Raw genomic sequence first — 22402 nt, forward strand, 5'->3', positions numbered from 1 at the left:
TATCATTGTCTGTGAGCAAAACATATCGCATGAAATTTTATGTTTTGGAAAAATAATATTGGCGTTTTTACCACACAATAACTTTTAGTTTTGTATATTATTGATATTTGGTTTAAAAATTAAGAATTCTAACACTTGTTCTAACCTTCAATACAAATCTCATTATTCAAAGTTTTCTTACTGTTGCAACAGACGATGGAAGTTGTAGCAGACGCCATTATTCCATTGTACACCCTCTTTGTTTATCTTTATGTTTTCTCATATGCCTTTTCTTTTAATGTATATAGCCTTTTAGACAGTTTCAGACGATAAAGATACATAAATGATGTCATATTTATGTTATGTTATGGATACATTTGAGTTATAAAGAATTTCGGCTGTTTTAACCCTCCGAAAATACCGCCGAAGATACAATGGTCTCTTGCATTGAGAGAGTAAATTTTAAAGATTGCTGTAAAGAACCCAGTGGCACTATAGTGATCTGAAACGTTATATTGACATATTTGACAAGCTTTGTGGTTTCAGAGGTGTAGCAAATATTTAAATATTTAGTTTCATGTAAATTCCCGTTTGTAGAACCACCAGGTCCCAGAGAACATTTGTGATCAGAGCTATAACCATCTGGAATACTCTCCCTAGCGAAACTCGAACAACCCGCTCCATCAGCTCCTTTAAAAACAAACTATGGACAATACTTGATAAATACTTGACGACAACTACTTAGTAAAACGGTACGAGTTCAATAGAAATGTATTGACAATGTAAATATAGTGCACAACGTAATTATAGTAAATGCATGATGTCTAGGCCAGATTTTACTGCAACCATCTGTTATGTAATAGTATGTTAACCTGACATATAAATATAGTACACAATATAATTGTAGTAAACGCACGACGACTAGGCCGGATCTCATAGCTTGTTAACGTTTGGCCACAACATCTGTTATGTAATAGTATGTTTATCTGAAGTGTAACTGACACTGTTAACTGTTACCTGTTCCGAATTGTTCATGTTCTTGTTGTGAGGGCTAGACCTTTATAATAGCCTCCGGCTAGTTGGGCAGTCCTAGCTGTATACATATGTGCTATCAGCCTAATAAATCAAATCAAATCAATGTTAAATGTTGTCAGGATGTAATAGGACCTGTAATTTCGGGTGTGTAACTTTTGGATGTTCTTGGTTAAATTACAACCGTATCTTTAAATATGGAACATAACAATAATACGGTTAGAATATTAAGAGCGAATGTCTGTAAGGATCAAACAATGGTGGCAGGGGTCAAAAAATCGATTTGGCTCAAACTTTGCACAGTGATAGTACTTGGCCCACAACCCCTCAAAATAGCTTTCTTTCCGGTCAGCACCGATCGTTGCCATGGTAACGGGCCAAACAAGTTTCAGGACCATTTTCCCTGATTTAGACATGAGAAAAGCATGAAATTTGGCATAGTTTAAGGCACGATTACGAGCAAGTGCTTTAGTATTATGGAAAAAACAAAGTATGGGCATAAAAGACCAACTAATCTGCTATTCTAGAATAGCTTTGAAATTTTCAAGAAGTTCGTTTAAAGGACCTGGGCAACCCTAACACAATACAGTGTTTGAGGCTTATGAAAAAGCGCTATTTCTGCCCAATTTCGAAGTGCTGTAACTCCAAAGATGGTGATTTTTTTTGCTTCAAATTTGAATCATAGATACATAAACATATGTGCTATAAAATGCATGGTTGCAAACCTTGGGCACTTCTTTGGTTGTCACGTGGTTGTCCTTAGAAGTAGGTCAAATTTTGAATTTGAGGGAAAGTATGATTTTCAGCCATGTTCAGGATACTATATCTACAAAAGAAAGAAAGCAATCTGATAAAGTCTTTTGCCCAAAGTAACACTATGTCTTGTCAATTAAATGAATACTTGGGGAAGTTGAAGTCTTGTGTCGTTGGTGTGCACTTGTCCCTCAAAGTGGGCCATATTTTGGATATGTACAGAAATTGACATATACGGCTATGTTTGAAGCTCTAGAGATAACAAAGTAGGATGTCATTTGAATTCAATCTTTTCAGGAAAGTACATATATGTATTGTGTATCAAATGAATACTTGTGGAGATTGGGGCCTTGTGTCGTTAGTGTGCACTTGTCCCTCAAAGTAGGCCATATTTTGGACATGTACAGAAATTGACATATACGGCTATGTTTAGAGCTCTAGAAATAACAAAGTAGGATGTCATTTGAATTCAATCTTTGCAGGGAAGTACATATATGTATTGTGTATCAAATGAATACTTGTGGAGATTGGGGCCTTGTGTCGTTGGTGTGCACTTGTCCCTCAAAGTAGGCCACATTTTGGACATGTACAGAAATTGACATATACGGCTATGTTTGAAAGTCTAGAAATGACGAAGTGGGATGCCATTTTAATTCAATCTTTGAAGAGGAGTACATATATGTATTGTGTATTAAATAAATACTTGTGGAGATTGGGGCCTTGTGTCGTTGTTGTATACTTGTCCCTAAAAGTAGGCCATTTTTTAAAGAGCAAATGTCTGTAATGATCAAACAATAGTGAGCGGGGTCAAAAATTGATTTTGCTCATATTTAACACAGTGATAGTACTTCGCCCACAACCCCTTGAAATAGCTTTCTTTCCGCTCAAAACCCATTGTTGCCATGGCAACAGCCCATTCAAGTTTTGGGGCCATTTTGACAGATTTTTGCGTCTCTACAACACGGAAATTGGCAAAGTTTAGGACGCGGTCACCGCCAACTGCTTTATAGTAACGACAAATACTTCAGGATATTATTAGAACAATGCATTAACTTGTACGAAATAGGTGTGAAGTTGATGTGCAGGCAGATTTCAATCTTTGGGCAACCTCGAAGTAGGTCATTTTCCGCAATTGTCCCCAAATTTGGATTTTGGGCTGTTTTTGAGCTGATGAAAATACCAAAGTGAATTTATTTTCAGACCCATCCTTCTACCATGTTTATTATAGTATTGGCTATCACATGGGTGATTTTGAGGGCTTCCTATTTTGTTCATGTCGTACGAGGGGTGATCCAAAAGTTCTCGGCCTCTCCCAAAAAACGTGATGGCAGAAACATTTTTCTTACACTATTTTTTAACATAGTCTCCTCTAACTTCAATGCACTTGGTCCAGTGATGTTCCAGCTTTCCTTTCCCTTGTGGAAGAATATTTTGTCTGAAGCCCTTAAAAATGCCTAAACCACATCAATGACGCCATCATCACCATCAAAACGTTGACCACGTAAGTGGAACTTGAGTTTAGGAAACAGGTAGAAGGCCCACGGTGCTAGGTCAGGTGAATAGGAAGAGTGGGGTAAGACTTCAAAGCCACATTCGTTTGCTGCTGCCACTGACCCCTGTGCCGTGTGGACAGGTGAATTGTCAGCACGTCAACTTGGAGCTTTTTCTCCCCTTTTCTTTGTGGTTGTTGCCCTCAAATGCCGCAATTCTGGTGCACAGTATACCCCCCTGATGGTTTGACCCTTTTGCAGGTAGTCAATAATGATAACCCCCTCACTTTCCAAGAAAACAGAGGCAAAAACCTTTTCAACGGGTAAAACTCGCTTGGGATGCTGGGAACCGTTCTTCATCAATTATTTGCTCTGCTGTTTGATTCGGAGTGAAAGTGGTGAACCCATGTCTCATATTGGGTGACAAATCGTTTGAGTAAGTTGCCTTGATGGACTGAGTTCGTTCCTTGAAATGCCCAGCCTGATTAACGTGTGATGTTCAGAAAACATTCTAGGCACCCATCATGCAGACAGGTTGCTCATCCCCAGGATGTACGACAAAACATTGTGAACTGTACCACAAGTCAGGCCAAAGACCCTGCTACAAGTTGGACCGTCTCACACCTGTCATTTACTACCATGTGATGGATGGCCTCAACTGGATTGTCCATGGTGCTGATTTGTAGCATCCTGACATATGTTCATCTTTTGTGCTCTCCTTGACGCGCTTAGAGCTAGCAACCCAGTTCTTTGTGGTTAAATAAGAGGGGGAGTCATCACCAAGTGACTTGATCATGTCTTTATGGATTTCCCTAGTAGACATAGCTTTTTATCGATGCACTTGAGCATAGCACACGCTTCTGGTGCGGCCATTTTGTGATTTTGCCCTCACCCGCCCAATTTTCACGGGGCATCACGTGCTAATTATTGAATGCAAAAATTTGCATTTTTGTGGGCAGTGATGTAAGACGTCATAGTATACAGTTATGCTAGAGAATACGCGTTTGACCTCTAATTTCTAGGTGAGGCCGAGAACTTTTGGATCACCCCTCGTATATGCCTATTTCTGTAAATGTTTAAAATATGGCCTACTTTTAGTGACAAGTATACAACAACGACACAAGACTCCAACCTCCACAAGCCCTTATTTGATACACAATACATATATGTACTCCTCTTAAAAGATTGAGTTAAATTGACATCCTACTTCGTTATTTCTAGACCTTCAAACATAGCCGTTTTTGCTAATTTCTGTATGTATGTCCAAAATATGGCCTACTTTTAGGGAAAAGTACACACCAACGACACAAGACCCCAACCTCCACAAGTATTCATTTGATACACAATACATATATGTACTTCCCTGCAAAGATTGAATTCAAATAGCATCTAACTTTGTTCTTTCCAGAGCTTCAAACATAGCCGTATATGTCAATTTCTGTACATGTCCAAAATATGGCCTACTTTTAGGGACAAGTGCACACCAACAACACAAGACCCCAACCTCCACAATTATTCATTTGATATACTTTAAATATATGTACTTCCCCGCAAAGATTGGATTCAAATAGCATCTAACTTTGTTCTTTCTAGACCATCAAACATAGCCGTACATGTATATGTCAATTTCTGTACATGTCCAAAATATGGCCTACTTTTAGGGACAAGTGTACACCAACGACACAAGGCCCCAATCTCCACAAGTATTTGTTTTATACACAATACATATATGTACTTCCCTGCAAAGATTGAATTCAAATGACATCCCACTTTTTTATTTCTAGAGCTTCAAACATAGCCGTATATGTCAATTTCTGTACATGTCCAAAATATGGCCTACTTTGAGGGACAAGTGCACACTAACGACACAAGGCCCCAATCTCCACAAGTATTCATTTGATACACAATACATATATGTACTTTCCTGCAAAGATTGAATTCAAATGACATCCTACTTTGTTATCTCTAGAGCTTCAAACATAGCCGTATATGTCAATTTCTGTACATATCCAAAATATGGCCCACTTTGAGGGACAAGTGCACACCAACGACACAAGACTTCAACTTCCCCAAGTATTCATTTAATTGACAAGACATAGTGTTACTTTGGGCAAAAGACTTTATCAGATTGCTTTCTTTCTTTTGTAGATATAGTATCCTGAACATGGCTGAAAATCATACTTTCCCTCAAATTCAAAATTTGACCTACTTCTAAGGACAACCACGTGACAACCAAAGAAGTGCCCAAGGTTTGCAACCATGCATTTTATAGCACATATGTTTATGTATCTATGATTCAAATTTGAAGCAAAAAAAATCACCATCTTTGGAGTTACAGCACTTCGAAATTGGGCAGAAATAGCGCTTTTTCATAAGCCTCAAACACTGTATTGTGTTAGGGTTGCCCAGGTCCTTTAAACGAACTTCTTGAAAATTTCAAAGCTATTCTAGAATAGCGGATTAGTTGGTCTTTTATGCCCATACTTTGTTTTTTCCATAATACTAAAGCACTTGCTCGTAATCGTGCCTTAAACTATGCCAAATTTCATGCTTTTCTCATGTCTAAATCAGGGAAAATGGTCCTGAAACTTGTTTGGCCCGTTACCATGGCAACGATCGGTGCTGACCGGAAAGAAAGCTATTTTGAGGGGATGTGGGCCAAGTACTATCACTGTGCAAAGTTTGAGCCAAATCGATTTTTTGACCCCTGCCACCATTGTTTGATCCTTACAGACATTCGCTCTTAAGAAGACGTACTTTAAAATTCAAATAGATGCTAGACTCTAAATACAACATTGTTTGCATGGAGTTCTATATCTCATTCTTAAAAAAGACATAAAATAGACGCCGGGTTGTTTATTAGTTGCACTCTCCCTGTTAAATTGTATTTTAATGTAGCAACAGCCGTTGGTGTTGATTTCACTGTGCGCAATCTGGAAGCAATGCAATCATACTTTCCAGTAAAATTTTCACAGAAAGCAAATCAGAAGTTGTAACAATATGAATGAACAATATATATATATATATATATATATATATATATATATATATAAATGTGATATATAAATTTGTTATATAAATGTGATATATATATCACATTTATATAACTAATGTTTTTTGACACTTTGTATCTAAACTTTATTTAAAACTCTTGACAATTTGAGGACTAGCATGGAAATTGTGAAAGTTATAAAAGTATGTGAATAATCGTAGATTTTTTTGTCTGTAATGGTGCCATGATTGACAGGAGTTATTACATAGGGACAAAAGATAAGCAGATTCCAATCAAATCATTGAACTTGTTAACTTAAAAAAATGTCAACTTTGTCGTATCGGCAAATGAAAAAATCATAAGCGGAAGAATTTGGTCCATACGACTAAAACATTTTCAGTTACTTGTAGCCTATTGAAAAATTTGGTGCCCCATGCCTATCTTAACTTTCCCATGATCCCATTGCTGAGATCATGGTGTAGGGCGGAAATACGCATGGATTTCCTTCTTTACTTACAGACACATAATTCGCATGAGTGGTAATCGACAGAAATGAAATGAACTCTTAGCACAATCAAATAAAATTATTTGAAATTGGTCATTTGTAAACGTCAAAAATGATAAAGCTTTTTAAGTGTTGATTTTAGTAGAATGTTACCATAATGTGTCTTGGCTTGAGTTGTATTCATTTCTATAGGTTTAACAAAACAGCAGTTATCGCCATTGAGACTTAATGAACCTAGTTGCCTGTCTTTAAATGTCAAACTGTGTACTTTTAGAAATAAATTCAATGTAATCATGAAACATGTGTTGCAATATCTTTCTTTTAATCATTCAATTTATTTTTTTGAACCAGTAATTACAACTCAGGCCATTTTGGCCTGCTTTTCAGGTAATCCTGGTTACACATAGAAATACATTAAACAAATACACAGTACATAAACTATTCCTAAATACAACATCATAATCATCAACTACATCCTAAACATCAACTATCATGGTGTTTTGATACGTCACTGCCATTTGTCAAATACGTACACGAAAAAAATAAACAGCTTGGTTACTATTATAGTCCAACCCAAGTAGAAACGTATCAGATATTTACTAGGAGCTGTTTCTAGCTAGAGGTGTTTGTTAATAAAACATAGTATCGAGACACATCAAGTAAACATTGGAAAAGTTAATCGTCTGTGTCTTATTCATAAACATTCAGACCCACACAGCACGTGTTAGGTTTGAAGTTTTCATCTCAAGGTTCGGTCTCTGCATTTGAATAGTCTAAACGTCTTGCTACCAAACACGTTGCCGAATCACATATTCAGAAGCTGTTTTTATGACACTTGACATTATATTTTTCTTCAGCACCATCTTTCTAAGAATAAAAATATAACATTCGATAGACAAAGATAAAAAGCACACACCAAACGTCATGAAAATATATCATAGCTTCTTGACCTATCGTGCTTATTCCTAGCTAGACTGCGCCTTTTTGGATCCGTTAGACTAGGGGGCTCAGAACTTAGGGGGCTTGTAGATGACAAGCTTACCTATCCTATAGAAGGAAACAGACGTGTATAGAACTTCAATATTTGTACTAATAGTTAATAATGACTACAGCGACTACTAAATCTATATAATTAATGACATTTCCTAAAAAATAAGGAACTATGCTCACTTTGGTTGAAAGACGTACTTACATGTTCGGACAAGCATGATTCTTGCATCTGGCTTACAGTTTCACTAAGACAAAACCTGTACAAATCGTACCGACTAATGGTTTGGTGGGTATAGACTAGCATGTCGTACATCTCTGATGCCACTTATAGCTCTTAAATCTAGTTATACACATAGTGGTTACATGTGACTTTAAATCCACTTTACTCTTATATTTAATGTTTGATGGCTGGTCTACAATGAAAACGAGTAAATCAAAAGTGTATGGTTAAATTTGATTCTGTTTGCAGCTGTAGGGCACACTAGTACTACGTGCTGTCCTTGAAAATCTAAGACATCATGTTAATGCTAACGTAGTTCCAGATGACTCAAACTTGCGAGCTATATAATGTTAATTTACTTGCAGTTGTTTTGAAGAGCTTCTATTTTATTTCTATGTTTAGCTAAACCAAGATTCACCGTTAATCAAAATAACCATTTTCCCACTACCACAACTTAATTTCCTAGATAACATCCTTGTATAAGAGTCAGATAAGTCTCGTCATTTCTCACAAATATAGCCAATAAACTAACGCGGGATCGCACAGAGCTTAAACGGACGCGGTTTCAACCCCAGACTAAAGACGCCTTCAGTGGTTGGAGGAGAAGCGTCCTCTGGCGTCCTGAAGGTGAAGTACTGCAGCAGGGTCGAGAAGAACAGGAAAAGTTCCATCCTGGCCAGCTGCTCACCAAGACAGGCACGTCGGCCTGGAAATACAAGATGCCTTAGGGTAGTTGCTAACTCTACCCCATACCAAATGTTACGTCATGGGGCCCAGAAATAAATATATTGGATCAATTTAACAAAATGGAAGAAGAAGGAGGAGAAAAATACTATATTTTTAAAATTATTATCTATAGTATGAACTAAAATATACTAATTACCTCCGCCAAAAGGCATGAAGGACTCAGGCTTGTTGATGACGTTCCCCTCCGCGTCCAGAAACCAAACCGGTCCGGATCAGGCCAGTAGGCGGGGTCCATGTGGACGGAGTACAGGTTCAGTAGTATCTGGATCAAACAAAACATTAAATATGTCCACACATCCATACATACTTTAAGCATGATATGTTAAAAATGAGATCGGGTGAAAGTTTCCTTTGAGTTGAAAAAAAATTACCGAATAAATCATAGGTATTCCTAAAAAATCATAGATATTTTACAACGTTGAAAAAAAGAATGTGTCGTCTTCGACAAGAACGCATACCTGAGTTCCCTTAGAGATGTCGCATCCCTGCATTTTGACCGTCTCTGTGGTGGCGTGGGGGATCGAGAGAGGTACGGTAGTCCGGATCCTCATGACCTCCAGCAGACAGGCGTTCACGTAGGGCAGCTGGGAACGGTGGGACAGGGTGGGCAGACCCTCACCAACAACCGTATTAAGCTCCTCGTATTAAGCTCCTCGTGTACCTGTTAAAGTTACATTGTATTGAAGTCACCCTTAAAGACATCTAATGCAATTTCAGCGCGGCAAAACTAAAAATATTCCGAACAAGAAGTAGTTGTAGACATCATCCCTCCGTTAAATCGTTAATGTTTTTGCTATCATTTGGTGATACCCTAAACTCACACCTACAGACCATCATGCACGTGCACCAACGATATTATTTTAAATTATTACTGCAGTACCAAGTTCAATCACCATGAGCCCAAAGTCAGTTAACATAATCCTCTTTACCCTACCTACCATCCTGCCAAATATTATTGCATTTCTTTTGACAGATTTAGAGATATATACCAAAACATCATCCAGAGTGGAAACAACACACCCAGTTTCATTAAGTGTAATAGACAATCTGTATGATACTGACACATACTGTCCTACATCAGCACATTTGAATCAGTATTTCAGACGGTAGGCATTGAAAACTGCAGAAACAAGCCCAATGATTGGTTCTTTGTTCTGGGCGGTGCCCTAAAAATTAAATCGGGATCCTATTAGTAATCGTTTTTTGTCAGCATTTTGGGCATTTTTTATTCTATAAATGTGGATATACATTGGGACAGTGTTATTTTAACTAAGAAAAAGTGATTAGTATATTGACTTCCCAACCCTAAAAACTTGCATTTACGTCGCAACAGGTGCCGTAGAATTTTCAGTCAGTAGGGAATGCAAAGAACGGGAACATGCAAAAAAGGACTGTATCTCAGATTTTAGGTGATCTTTACATGGTTCTACATATTGTGACAACAGTAACATTTGATGCTGAACAGTACCTTATTTTGGATGTCGGGGTTCAAAGTCATATACATCAGACTCCACAGCAGTGTGTTGTTGGTTTTGCCTATTCCCGCCATGAAGAGCTCCATGGCGACGTACATGACGTTCTCCTCCGTCAGACCCTCCACCTTCTCCTGCTTCTCAACCTTCAACAGGCAGAAGTCCAGGAAGTCTCGCGGGTTCTCGCGATCCAGGTTCTCGCGATGGCGCGTGATCTCATCCCACAACACGTGCTGAATCTTGGTGCTCTGTTTCAGCACTTCCTTGAAGCCGCTGTTTACTAAGAAAGAAAATTATTGAATGACTCAAAACTTTATATTATTGGAAACGTATTGTCCTGCAACAATTATAGTCAACAACATTTTATTGATGCTAATTGGTCATGGATGGCGATTCGTGCATTTCTATAATCTAAAGTAAATATCTACCTAAACAATGCGAATTCCCGGGTTACCGCGGGGGCATCAAAGTACTTAGCGAGAAAAGCTTAAAAAAACAACTTAAGTTCAAAACAAACTGCTAGGTGGCCCAAACTTACACCACTTACTCCCACACCCAACGACCTCCAACTACAAATAAATCATTACCTTTACAGTTCCAGAAATTTCCCTCAAACATCAAAGCTTCGCTGTAGTATCGTACATATCCGCCATAGAAGGCCCATTATAAAACTTGATCTTGATCTTTGCTGCCCCTACCGATCCACTAGATGTCATAGGCAGCCATCTACAGCTTCTCTATTATGTTGTACAACATCCATACAAATATTTTTTTGTGTTTATGTAATGTCTTCGCATAATTGGCATTGACAACATTTTGGAATAGTAGTATACAGTATAACATCTGTCGATCTTGTGACTAAGAAAGTTGGAAAAGATCAGTGTCGACAGTGGATTCTTTTCTTTGCTCGCTGAAAATTTCACGGTAAGGAAAAGAGAAAGCAACGAGGTGTACAACTTTAAGTAAATCAATGTTACTTACTTCCAGGAACAAACCGTAAGAAAGGGAAAACGCTGATGATCTGTCCAGGCCCAAGTTCATCAACGACCTTATGCATGGCATCAACGAGATCTCGGAACGTTTCATCCCCGTTGTCATAGCACTTCCCGAACGCCATGCCGCTGATGACGTTTGCGACAGCGTCGCTTATGTCGTTTGAAGCATAAAACGGCATTTCTTCATATCCTGCCAACTAAAGTTAAGAACACGTAATGATGATTTTTTTTGCATTTATTTAAACATATTAAGTTTCTACAAGAGACTCCAGTTTAAGCCACCAGAACAGTTGCAAGCAATATCAAAGTTTATGAATTAAAGTTAAAGTCAGTGACAAAACGTTGCGGATGTTACTTCTAAAGTTTGACAGTTCCTTGTAAATATCAAAATTGAGTAATCAGAGATGACAGACTCCTCTATTATACTACTTTAAGTAAAAGAGAGAAAGAGAAAGGCAATGTGTGTTTGCTTGCGTTTGTTTATAGTGATTTGATCTAATATTACCCTGTTGCGGAGACAGCTCGCCTCCCCTCGAAGTTTCTCCTCAATGCTGCCAGGTCCAGCCTTCATACCCAGGTTCTTTAAGACCGTAAGACTAAACCTTATTCTCTGTTTGGTCTCGGGAACCCAGCGTGCAGCCGCAAAGCCTCTAATAAAGGGAAGGATGCGTGTTATTTCCGCAGATATAGATATAGCCACAGAAAAAAGTTTTTCAATGGCAATCCGACTGCCAAAATATATTTGACCCTATCTAGACTGGGCTTTTTTTGAAGATTCCTTGAACTGAGGGGACGGACGTATGGCTAGCAAATTAAAGATGATCAGTAATAGTAAACTAGCAGAAATAAATCATAAAAATAATTTTGTTTCATTATTACGACGTAATATAACCCTGATCTAATAATATGGTTATCATAAATCTTGTCCGATCACGCCAATTCACGGTGGTCGAAATTGGGCCCCGATCTCCCCACCTGCAGTAGAACCCGAACCATGTTCGATCTGACGTGATTTGAATAGAACGGTGTTCGAAATGGGGTCACCCGCGGTCATTTACAGTAAACGTGCGTCTTCCGGCCCCTTTTTACATGTGTATCTCCTAACAGAAAAAAAATCCACCTTTTAACAAATATAAACCATTTCCTGGACAACTACATCTCTGCCTTCATTTTGTAGTGGGCTGGAACATGAAACGAAGCTACTGTCGTTATCGTGGGTGACCTTGAAGATCGAAATGCCTGTACTCGCCAGCCTAAATAAACACTGCTCATATTCATGCCGTATGTCATGTGTGCAAAACTCGTTTAAGATTGGAAGCATGGAGAGTCCAACATATCTCATTGACGGCTCAAAATGACCGTAACGGGTTTGTCCAAAATCGTGTCTTAGGGATTTTCGAAAATGGACCTTGATTTTGAATTATGAGCAATTGAGTGCGAAAAATGTCAAAAAATGTAGTTTTTTCACATTTATGTCGACAAAAACTATACTTAAAATCAGAAATTAAAAAATTCCTAAGACACGATTTTTGATCTTATTCCTAGCCGTCAAAAGATATAAAAATCGGGGATTTTGGGTAATATACGTAGCCAATCTTAAACGGTGTTTGCATAAAAACATGACTCGGACTGTCTCGGACTGGCGCTCCAAATCCCGAAAAAAATCGTCTTTCGGAGCGAGATTTTTGAAAATTAGTAATTTAACGTAAAAAACTAACATTAAAGCTATGTAAAGACGATAATTTCATTTTATTTTGAGAGAATTTATCCTTCAATACTATTTGTTTATTTTCAAGTGGTTTACGGGTAGTCCCAAACTGGCCAAACTTGCGTCTTGTAACCCGATACGTTTTCGAACCCCCCTAGCAATGGGAATGAATACCGTAGTGACAGACCGCCGTGATTTATTAGCATAAATTACAGTTTTCTTAAATCAAAATTAGATATATAAAGTCTTATCAAATGTCATTGATGTTAAAAAAGTTGGACATAATGTTTGTTTAATGTTTAATGTTTCGTTCAAATTATTCCAGGCAGTAGGTCCCCTTTAGGTCCCCTGTCTTGTGTTACGGCTATGGATGTCTGAGTTCAATATGAAAGAGTCATAACAGGTTTCAGGGAGACTGGGACATTTATTTATATTTTAAACATTAAAAAACAAGTTTTAAGTCGATTTAAATCATAAATAGTCAATGTTTTTAGCTTTTTAAATAAGGAAGCACTAGAAGAAGTGAAAGATGCTCTTGATGCTATTCTGACGTACCGTTTTTGAAGGAGAAAGAGAGGTTTGAGTGATGTAGAGTATGTAGATGCCCATACAATATTGCATTATGTTAGTTAGCGATAAACAAGGCTGTAATATAGAGTAATAAACGATTTGTGGCATAAAAGGTTACTTATTCTCCGTATGATCCCAATATTCTTATAGATTTGTTTGCATATATAATCGATATGGATCTTCCAAGTTAATTTTCATCTATCAGGATACCTATAAAACAGGTGTGGGTAACGTGCGTAATAAGGTTGTTACTTATTAATGTCTTCTTGGATATTTCTTATTCTTTGCTGCAAAAATGGTATTTTTACATTTAAAGACAGTTTATTCGTTTTGAACCACATATTTAATTCATCTTCTTCTTCATTCACGATGGTTACTAAACTATTTAGATTCTTGTTGGACATAAATAATTTTGTGTCGTCTGCCAAAAGAAGAGTAAGTAATTTCAGTGAAACGTGTGGTAAATTGTTTATATAAATAAGAAACAGTAAGGGTCCCAAAATAGTTCCTTGAGGAACGCCACATGTAAGTAGGTTTTACATTTACAACTATCCAGATCATTCTGCATGGTTCGATATTGCTACTTTGAAAACAGTATAGAAAATATTTAAATTTGTTTTAAAAATGATAGTTATCAGGCTAGTCCATCCCTGCTATTATTTTTTAAGACTGGACCGTCTGAGATGTTTATTACTTTATGTGGTTATGGGGACCAATTCACTATACAAGCTGCTGAAGAGGCTACTAGAGCGTTGCCCTGGGCGTCATTTCTTTCATTTTAACTAAGCCACTGTACTATTTTCTAAAAAAAAATGCAAATGAGGTCCTGATTTGAATAATATGTGTTAAATAATATTTTAAATTTTTCTTGCAAATTCAGTATGTATAAAATTTATGGCAGTTACCACCATAAGACTATCAATTATGCAAGTTACGGTTTAATTTCCAATTCCAGTATCTTCCGAATCGGTTGTTCTTATCGTTCTCAATTACATAAGTCACGAGTTTATTATCTATGTTGGAACCCATCAGATTTAAGATATTACCTCATTTATAATACAAATTAGATCCTCATTTGCACAATTGTCATTTGATTATATTGAAACATAACTTAAGGTACCTACATATCAAAAGTCACAACGATCCGTCCAACGATTCTTATCATCCCTCGAAGGATTTTAAGTTTTTAACAAATGCTCTGCAGATCCAGAACGAAGCTGCTATGGGCCCCAAATTCAATTACTTCTTCTAGAGCACAAGAGCTATTTACTATTCGAAATCCGTGACCCTTACGTGTCACGAGATGTTAAACCGGAAGTTCCGCTGCAGTGTCATAACAAGCCCTGAGGGGAAAAATCTATCATCAACCCCTAACCACCTACCAAGTATTATTACAATTCATGAAATGGGTCTAGAGTTATTTACTACTATATCCCTACACACACACACACACACACACACACACACACACACAAACAAACACACACACAAACAAACACACGTACACACACGCACGCACACACACACGCGCGCGCATTGAATAGGGAAGGAATAGTTACCCTTTCCAAAACCAAAGACAACATCAATCATGTACTGTTCCGGTCTGGAGGCGAACAGCTCGGACCTGTCCACGAGCGCGTCCTTGACGGCAGTGTAGCCGTTCAGAACCACCACATCTTCCATCCCCATCCTGACGGTGAAGACGTCCCCGTACTGCCGCCTCCACGCCGTCAGCTTGAGGTGAGTCGCCCCGCCCAAGGCGAGGAGGTGCCCGAGAACGGGCACACGTTTCGCCGGGTAGGGAGGGCGATTTCTCGGTTGGCACTTCAACAAGAAATATGCCATGGAAAGGGTCACGCAGAAGACGAGAAAGGTCTGCAGAGTCAGCCCAGAGATCTGAAAAATCTTCTGGACGGACTCAATTATCCAGCCGACAATTACCGCCATGTTTGTCAAGAATGCAGATAATGTGATTTGCGCCTGCGCATTGCCTTTTTGCCTGTGGCAATGATCCGACGGGGTCATCCGACGACTGGTATAATTACACCGAAACAACCGGTTTAATCAATCAATCAATCAATCAATCAATCAATCAATCAATCAAACGGTTTATTGTCAACCGACTTCGCAGCACCAGGCTGGATATCGGCAATTGTAACATTCATTTAAAACATTATACGTTATAAAATACATTATATACATTATTAAAATCGTTAATGGTTCATTAAAAGGAGAGTCATTACTTTAAAACATGTGGTGTACGAGTACAATAATAAAGCTCTGACGTGACATAATTATTAATAGCAACGTTTGTCAACAGTGTGCTTGGGATTCATTTAATATTACGTATTCTTATCATTGATGGTACTGCACTATTTCTGTATCGAGTGGTACGAGAGATCGGTAAAGTCAGTGATTTTGCGTTCCGTAGATTACGTCCATGTGTCTTTGCGCGGGTTCGGGTTAACAGGTCTGCTGTTCGTTCTGATGCTTGCAGGCTGGTGGCAAATTTCCGGCAGAGGCTGGTTCGTGTCTGTTCGAGAGTTTCAAGTCCGCACAATTGCAAGGCTGACGCGTAGTCGGTGTTGTGTCGCCCGAGGATCGTCCGGCAGGCGCGTCTCTGGACCCTTTCGAGAGTTGCAGACTGTGATGGTACATTGGGGCGCCGTACTCCAAGATCGGTTTAACATAACCGCATTACACTGTAATCAAGTCAACCACCGGAAGTCCGAATGTTTTCAGTCTTCGGAGCATAAACATGCGCCTATTTGCCTTTTGTGTAGACTCGCTGACTTGTCTGTCCCACTTAAAGTTAGCTTGCAGCCACATCCCAACACTTTAGCCACTATTGCCTCTTTCCATTGGTTTGGAACTACCCCTTATCTGAGTGATACATTAAAGATGTCTGTCAGAGGACCAGCAAGTTCAGAAGCAAACATCTTTGCAATCCATATATAGAACGATTTTATAAAACGACTTCTATCGTCTATTGCAACAGTAACAAACCTTTGAATAATGAGATTTCTATTGAAGGTTAGAACAAGTTAGAATTCGTCATTTTTAAACCAAATATCAATAATATGCAAAACTAAACCTTATTTTGTGGTAAAAACGCCAATATCATTTTTCCAAAACATAAAATTTCATGCGATATGTTTTGCTCACAGAGAATGATATTGTCCGTCATTTTAACTTTTAACAATGATGTCATTGAATTAGCCTTGTAACCGATCTTACTGTATTAAAAAAAAGAATTATTCCATCATCTTAAAAGCATTTCCTTTCATTCTTTTTCTTCACAATTTTATTGAAAGTCTTCTTTTTCTTAAAGCATCAGTTACGAGCTTTTTCAGACTAAAAATATAATAGTAAAATGTAATTTTTGTCTCACAATCACATATGCATCTTAATTTTAGTACAGTCTATTGAGATCTTTAAGAAAGTAGCTGAGAAATAACCAAATAAAAATTTAAAACAGTTAAATATTTCTGGATTTGTTATGAGAAGCCTATAATCCAGCTATCTTTCTTTTCCTCCAAATCTTGCAATTTTGTCGATGACAATGACGGAACGTTTGTGCCGTGGAAACTGGAGTTCTGCCCACCACCTAGGTTTGCTCTGCAGGAGAAAACACAAAACATTGATCAGTGGAAGCTAGTGAATAAATAGAGTAGGTTTAATTGTTTATCATCAACGTATTACGCATACGGTATCATGCTCATTGCATACGGACACTTTATAACACAATCATACTTTATCTATACAGAGTTTTTTTTTATATCTGTAAAGCCAGCGACAGGAACATGTTCGTTACTGTTTAGTAAGCACGAATCATCGTGTGAGTTGGTTATATTACATATAAAGAGCTGTCACAATTAACTATCACCCATCTAAATTGAATGATATCCACAGTGCTTGCTGGCAAAAAGTTCAAATCTTTGATAGTTGTAGTGGAAAACGTATCTGTACATTGTCGACAAGGGCCCAAGAAGACATTGTCGTTACAAGTCCATTTCCAAAAATGTGTAAAAACATCAGTTATTTTTAACGCATATATCTTTTTAATCTATATATTGGCATGTTTGCCCTGCTAAAGTTTATTGGAAGTGGTAAATGTACCTGGACGTTAGAAGAAATTAACATATACATAATACACAAATGGAAAGACGAAAGATATCTAAATAGTATAAAGGTGTAATAAACATACTTGGAACAACTTGGCAGATGAACCGTCTCGACTCATTGCAGGCTCTGTCGTACCATTTGGCAACTTTCCAATGAACACAATCTTGATTGCGTCTGTTATCTGGCTCATTGCTGTCTCGGTCCCACGAGTTAAACTCCCCCAGTGCAGAGCCATCCAACCATTCAAAGTGCCCTTCCTCGCGCTGATCATGGAGGCCGATCCAGTGGCTTAGCTTGCTCGCCAGGGAGAGGAGGATGGCGTTTGTCTCAGCATCCTTAGGCATGAATAGGGTGCCGCCATCTTTGTGACATGTCGTTGTCGCGTTGCTGAATGACTTTTTGTCGTTGACGACATTGTAGCAGGTTCCACGCCATTTCCAATACCCAAGAGGACAGCTGACTAAACAAATGTATCGGTTATTCGTAAATATTTATCTAAGGAAGACTTGGTTATTATTGAAAGTGCCCTGAAGACATCAGAAATTATTCCTTTAGTTAAAGAACAAGCTGCTGGTAGACTGAAGTCTACCACTCATATTTAAGCATCAAAATCTGTATCTGTATCTGACAGTGTATAGCCGGTAAAACCGCCAATCGGCGCAACACATGAGCTTCGAATTCGCAGTCACGTGTTTCAGCTAGATTTATTAAACCAAACGTCTTGTTGCACTCAATCACTCAAGGAGATGTTTAAAGCTTTCTAGTGATGATGCAACTGTGCTTATTGGCAACGAATTCCACTCTCCGATAGTAGAAAAAGCTATCTGAGGAAATAAAAAACAGACCATGCATAATAAACTTGAGCAAACTAAAGAAAAACTGTCTTTGGACTTTTTTAACAACATACCGAATATTATAAAAATCGCGTTTCGCAAAGTGGATATTTCTTAATATAACTTCTGCCTAATGTTATTACCAAATTATACAAGTCTGACATGGAGCCTTTAAATTTGACCCCCGGTCCCCTATATCAAATACGGTCAAAAATTGCAGGCTAAGCTTGCAAAGTATGTAAAAGGCATGTTGAAGCTTAGAATACAATGCAAAACAATACAGCAATTTCAAAACATGGGACAACCACACACCCCAAAAGAAACAAAGCTATTTGGTTACCCTTCCTCTCTGCATAATGTCGTTCATTTTCCCCAAAATAAAGACGTTTAATGAACTATGGAAATGACAGGAGGTGAATAAATAAATAAAAAAAAAACATGAAAAAAAAAACACATTTCATTCATACTTATGGCATGGCGTAAAAAATGTCACCTTCAGTACAACAACGAGCTGACTCTCCTGGAGTTCCAGGTGGCCCACGGCAGGCAGACACAAGGCCAGGTGGCCCAACTGTTCCCATTTCTCCTGGAGGTCCAGGTGGCCCAGCAGACACAGGGCCAGCTGGACCTATTGGTCCCTTTGGTCCTGGTGGACCAGGAGGGCCTGGTGGCCCAGCAGACACAGTGCCAACAGGACCTATTGGTCCCCTTTCTCCTGGTGGACCAGGGGGGCCTGGTGGCCCAGCAGACACGGTGCCAACAGGACCTATTGGTCCCCTTTCTCCTGGTGGACCAGGAGGGCCTGGTGGCCCAGCAGACACGGTGCCAACAGGACCTATTGGTCCCCTTTCTCCTGGTGGACCAGGGGGGCCTGGTGGGCCAGCAGACACAGGGCCAGCTGGCCCTTTTGGTCCCATTTCTTCTGGTGGACCAGGAGGACCTGGTGGCCCAGCAGATCCATTCATTTTTGCCTGAACTTCTTTTAAAAAGAGTAATTGTGTTGTTTAATGTCATAACAGCGCTCGAAATCCATTTTAATAATAGGTTCACTGGTGCACCCAACCTGAAAAATTGCGTGCAGAAAAATTTTGTTTGGTGCACCATATAAAATAAAATAAGCAAATCAGCAACAACTCATTACGCTTAATTCCCAAGGAACAACTCTGTGTACCTAAGACGCGCTTTCTTTCCCCCAGCAAAGACCCCATTTTAATATCATAATAGCATTTAAATGAGCAAGGTGCGAGTAGAGGATCATAAATATGTAATAGTATAGTGATAATTGCTGTAGCTTCACCACCCATTGCCCCTCCTGCTATTTTGCATTTGTATGTGCTAACTTCACACCCTTTTTGAATTTTCAGTTTTTTTATCGTCCTATGTAAGACGACCTAATAGCTTGCAACATGCTTCAAAAAGATACTAAGAATGAAAAACAAAACATTTTCCTAAATACAGCATGTATCCACCAGAATCTCAAGTCTATATAATTGGCGATGGAGCCCCGAATTCAACTGTGCGAGGTTATAACCTCCTTGATTTCAGTCATGTTCAGACAATCTTTGTTCTCCATTTTAGTACCAATACATAGTGTATATTGAATTCCTGGAGATTATATTACGGACTAATCAAGGAGGTACATTTGTACTAGAGTTAATGCATTGTGTGAACCATAGAGGTAAGATTAAAACCTCATTGTGTGAACGAAGCTTGGGGACCTATAAAGTGGGGATCTCTCTACATTCTCTGAAAGTTTTGTATTACAATTCTGAGCAGAAGGGTTTGATCTAGACAGATTTTATCGCCTCACAATAATCTAATATTAATATCAATTATCGAACAATTATGCAGATTTTTGAAGAAAGAAGTGATTATTTAGAACCAGTGGTATTTTCTCTAAGTTACTTCCAAATTTGAAGTTGATTGGTCACGCCAAACTTGAGATACATGCAAAGTTACAGGTAGCTTTGTATCACCCCCATTATAGTTCAAAGCGCGTCTTAGGTACACGGAGTACAACAATGGTGACACGTAAGTGTTAAACGTTACTTAACCTACACAAAATTGGGTGCATTTGTTAGTGCACTGGTACACCCAGAGAAACAAATGGGTGCACAGCTCTAAATTTGGCTGCACTATAATAAGGTGCACATGCACCCAGTATTTCGATCCTTGTATAAACAAAAATAAGGTTCAAAATTAATTGATTAAATGCATCAACCTAAATGAGACGTTACTTGAAACATGATATATTAAATTTTTTCGAACTAATTAAGATGAAAATTCATCATTTACATCGATATGTAGACAACATTTAACGCAAAAAAAAGGACAATAAAAATTTAACTAACTTATGCATTGCGGTCTACATAATATAAATGTAACTTTCTGGCGCAAAGTTTTCATCTGTTTTTTTTAACATTCATAAGTGAAATCAGAGACCTGACATGGGGTTTGCAAACTTATTGATTTGAACTTTTTATATTAATATGTTATAGAAATAGTCAAAATACAGATTTTCACCAAATTGTGGTGGGCTAAGTGTGCACAATATTTTACTAACAGACGTAAGTGAAAACAAAATACTGAATGCAATCTAAACTTTCTAGCTTATAGTTACCTTGGGTCTTGCTGTTAACAAGTTGTATTAAGTTTTTACCGGATTAACACAGAACACAATACATATAAAAACCCAAATAATACAACTTTAAAGCCTATATAAAAATACAACTGAAAAAAAGCATTCGACTAATGTACCTCTATACCTGATGTCAGGTGTTTTGGCCCAAAACTAAAGAAATCGAATCCATTCAACAAAATGACAGAAGAAGACGAAAAGAAGAAGAAACATGAGGGAAAACAAAATATTTCACGCATACCATGTATGGAAGAATTATTACCACTTACCTTCTAACTCCTGTACACGAGTTTTCAAGTTGTCCACCTTCTCAAAAACAGTGAATCTGACTGTTTTTGCAAAAAAAAATAGGAAATGAAAGTCACCGACTCTAATGTTTAATAATTCTGTGATTTTAAGGTTGTAAAAGCATCCATTTGATAAGCCAAAGTCATTAGATAATAAAAGGAAACTGACCTACAAAATAAGACAATAGAACAGCGATGATCACGGTGACCAGATTGTAGAAGATTTGCAGCGCGCAGGCGCGTCCCTCCTTTTTCTTTTCATTGGCTAGTTTTAAACATAAACATATACATTAAATAAATATCAATGAAATTTTCTGACTACATTAATAAATAGCTGATACTTTCAAAGTATCAAACCAAATGCACAAATTGTCTACATAGAATCGAAGACGCCATGAATGGAACACAACTGTTTATAATACGAAATAGAAATCACAATCGAAGACATCCTTTTTTCTTCATCGATTTAATATTACGTGACGTCTTGATATTCAAACATTTTTTTTTAAATTTAAGATGTATAGTATAACTGTTGCAACCCCCTTTAAAACTCAGGAAAACGATTAAAAATAATGTTAAAGGCTAACGTTTTGAACCCGATACAGAACAGATCAATTCAATACAGGTCACGATAGCAGGGACCGGCACCCATCGGGGAAAAAAAGTTCACAACGTTCAGAACGTGAACATACCTATAGCTGTAGAAGCAAAACAATACTAGGTCTTAACTGAATATATTTTACCTGCTCTGGAGCTGTATATAGGGTTGGGAATACGCGCAGCGGCGTGGGCACGTGCTCGCCAGTCAGTCTGAGGCCGTTGCGTAGGTGCGGAACCTAATGACATTTTTAGATATTCATATACACGTAGCCCGCCACTTGCTCATATGTCAATAGAATCGATTGCTTTTATCACTCAGAAGAGGTACGGAACTTTGAATTACAATATTATAACCATCACTAAGAATGCTATATCTTTGATATTATCCATGTGTGTGTGTGTGTGTGTATGAAATTTAGAAAGATGGCCCTCGCAATCAGAATTTATGTGCCCATGACACCAAAAT

The 22402-nt window shown here is 38.1% G+C and overlaps 1 protein-coding gene across 1 annotated transcript; it reads right to left on the reverse strand.

Moving 5' to 3' along the window:
* Window positions 1–8488: 8488 nt before the first annotated feature.
* Window positions 8489–22182, reverse strand: LOC109467164 (cytochrome P450 2U1-like). Its single transcript, XM_019765106.1, has 10 exons — window positions 22080–22182; window positions 21319–21378; window positions 19247–19390; window positions 18928–19213; window positions 11681–11825; window positions 11162–11372; window positions 10177–10460; window positions 9167–9292; window positions 8907–8970; window positions 8489–8667 (listed from the first exon to the last, which is right to left on the reverse strand). The coding sequence occupies exons 1-10, from the start codon at window positions 22180–22182 to the stop codon at window positions 8489–8491; spliced, it is 1602 nt and encodes a 533-aa protein (XP_019620665.1).
* Window positions 22183–22402: the final 220 nt, after the last annotated feature.

Source organism: Branchiostoma belcheri, unplaced genomic scaffold (assembly GCF_001625305.1).
Source record: "Branchiostoma belcheri isolate BF01 breed outbred unplaced genomic scaffold, Haploidv18h27 scaffold177, whole genome shotgun sequence".
NCBI classification, from domain to species: Eukaryota; Metazoa; Chordata; class Leptocardii; order Amphioxiformes; family Branchiostomatidae; genus Branchiostoma; species Branchiostoma belcheri.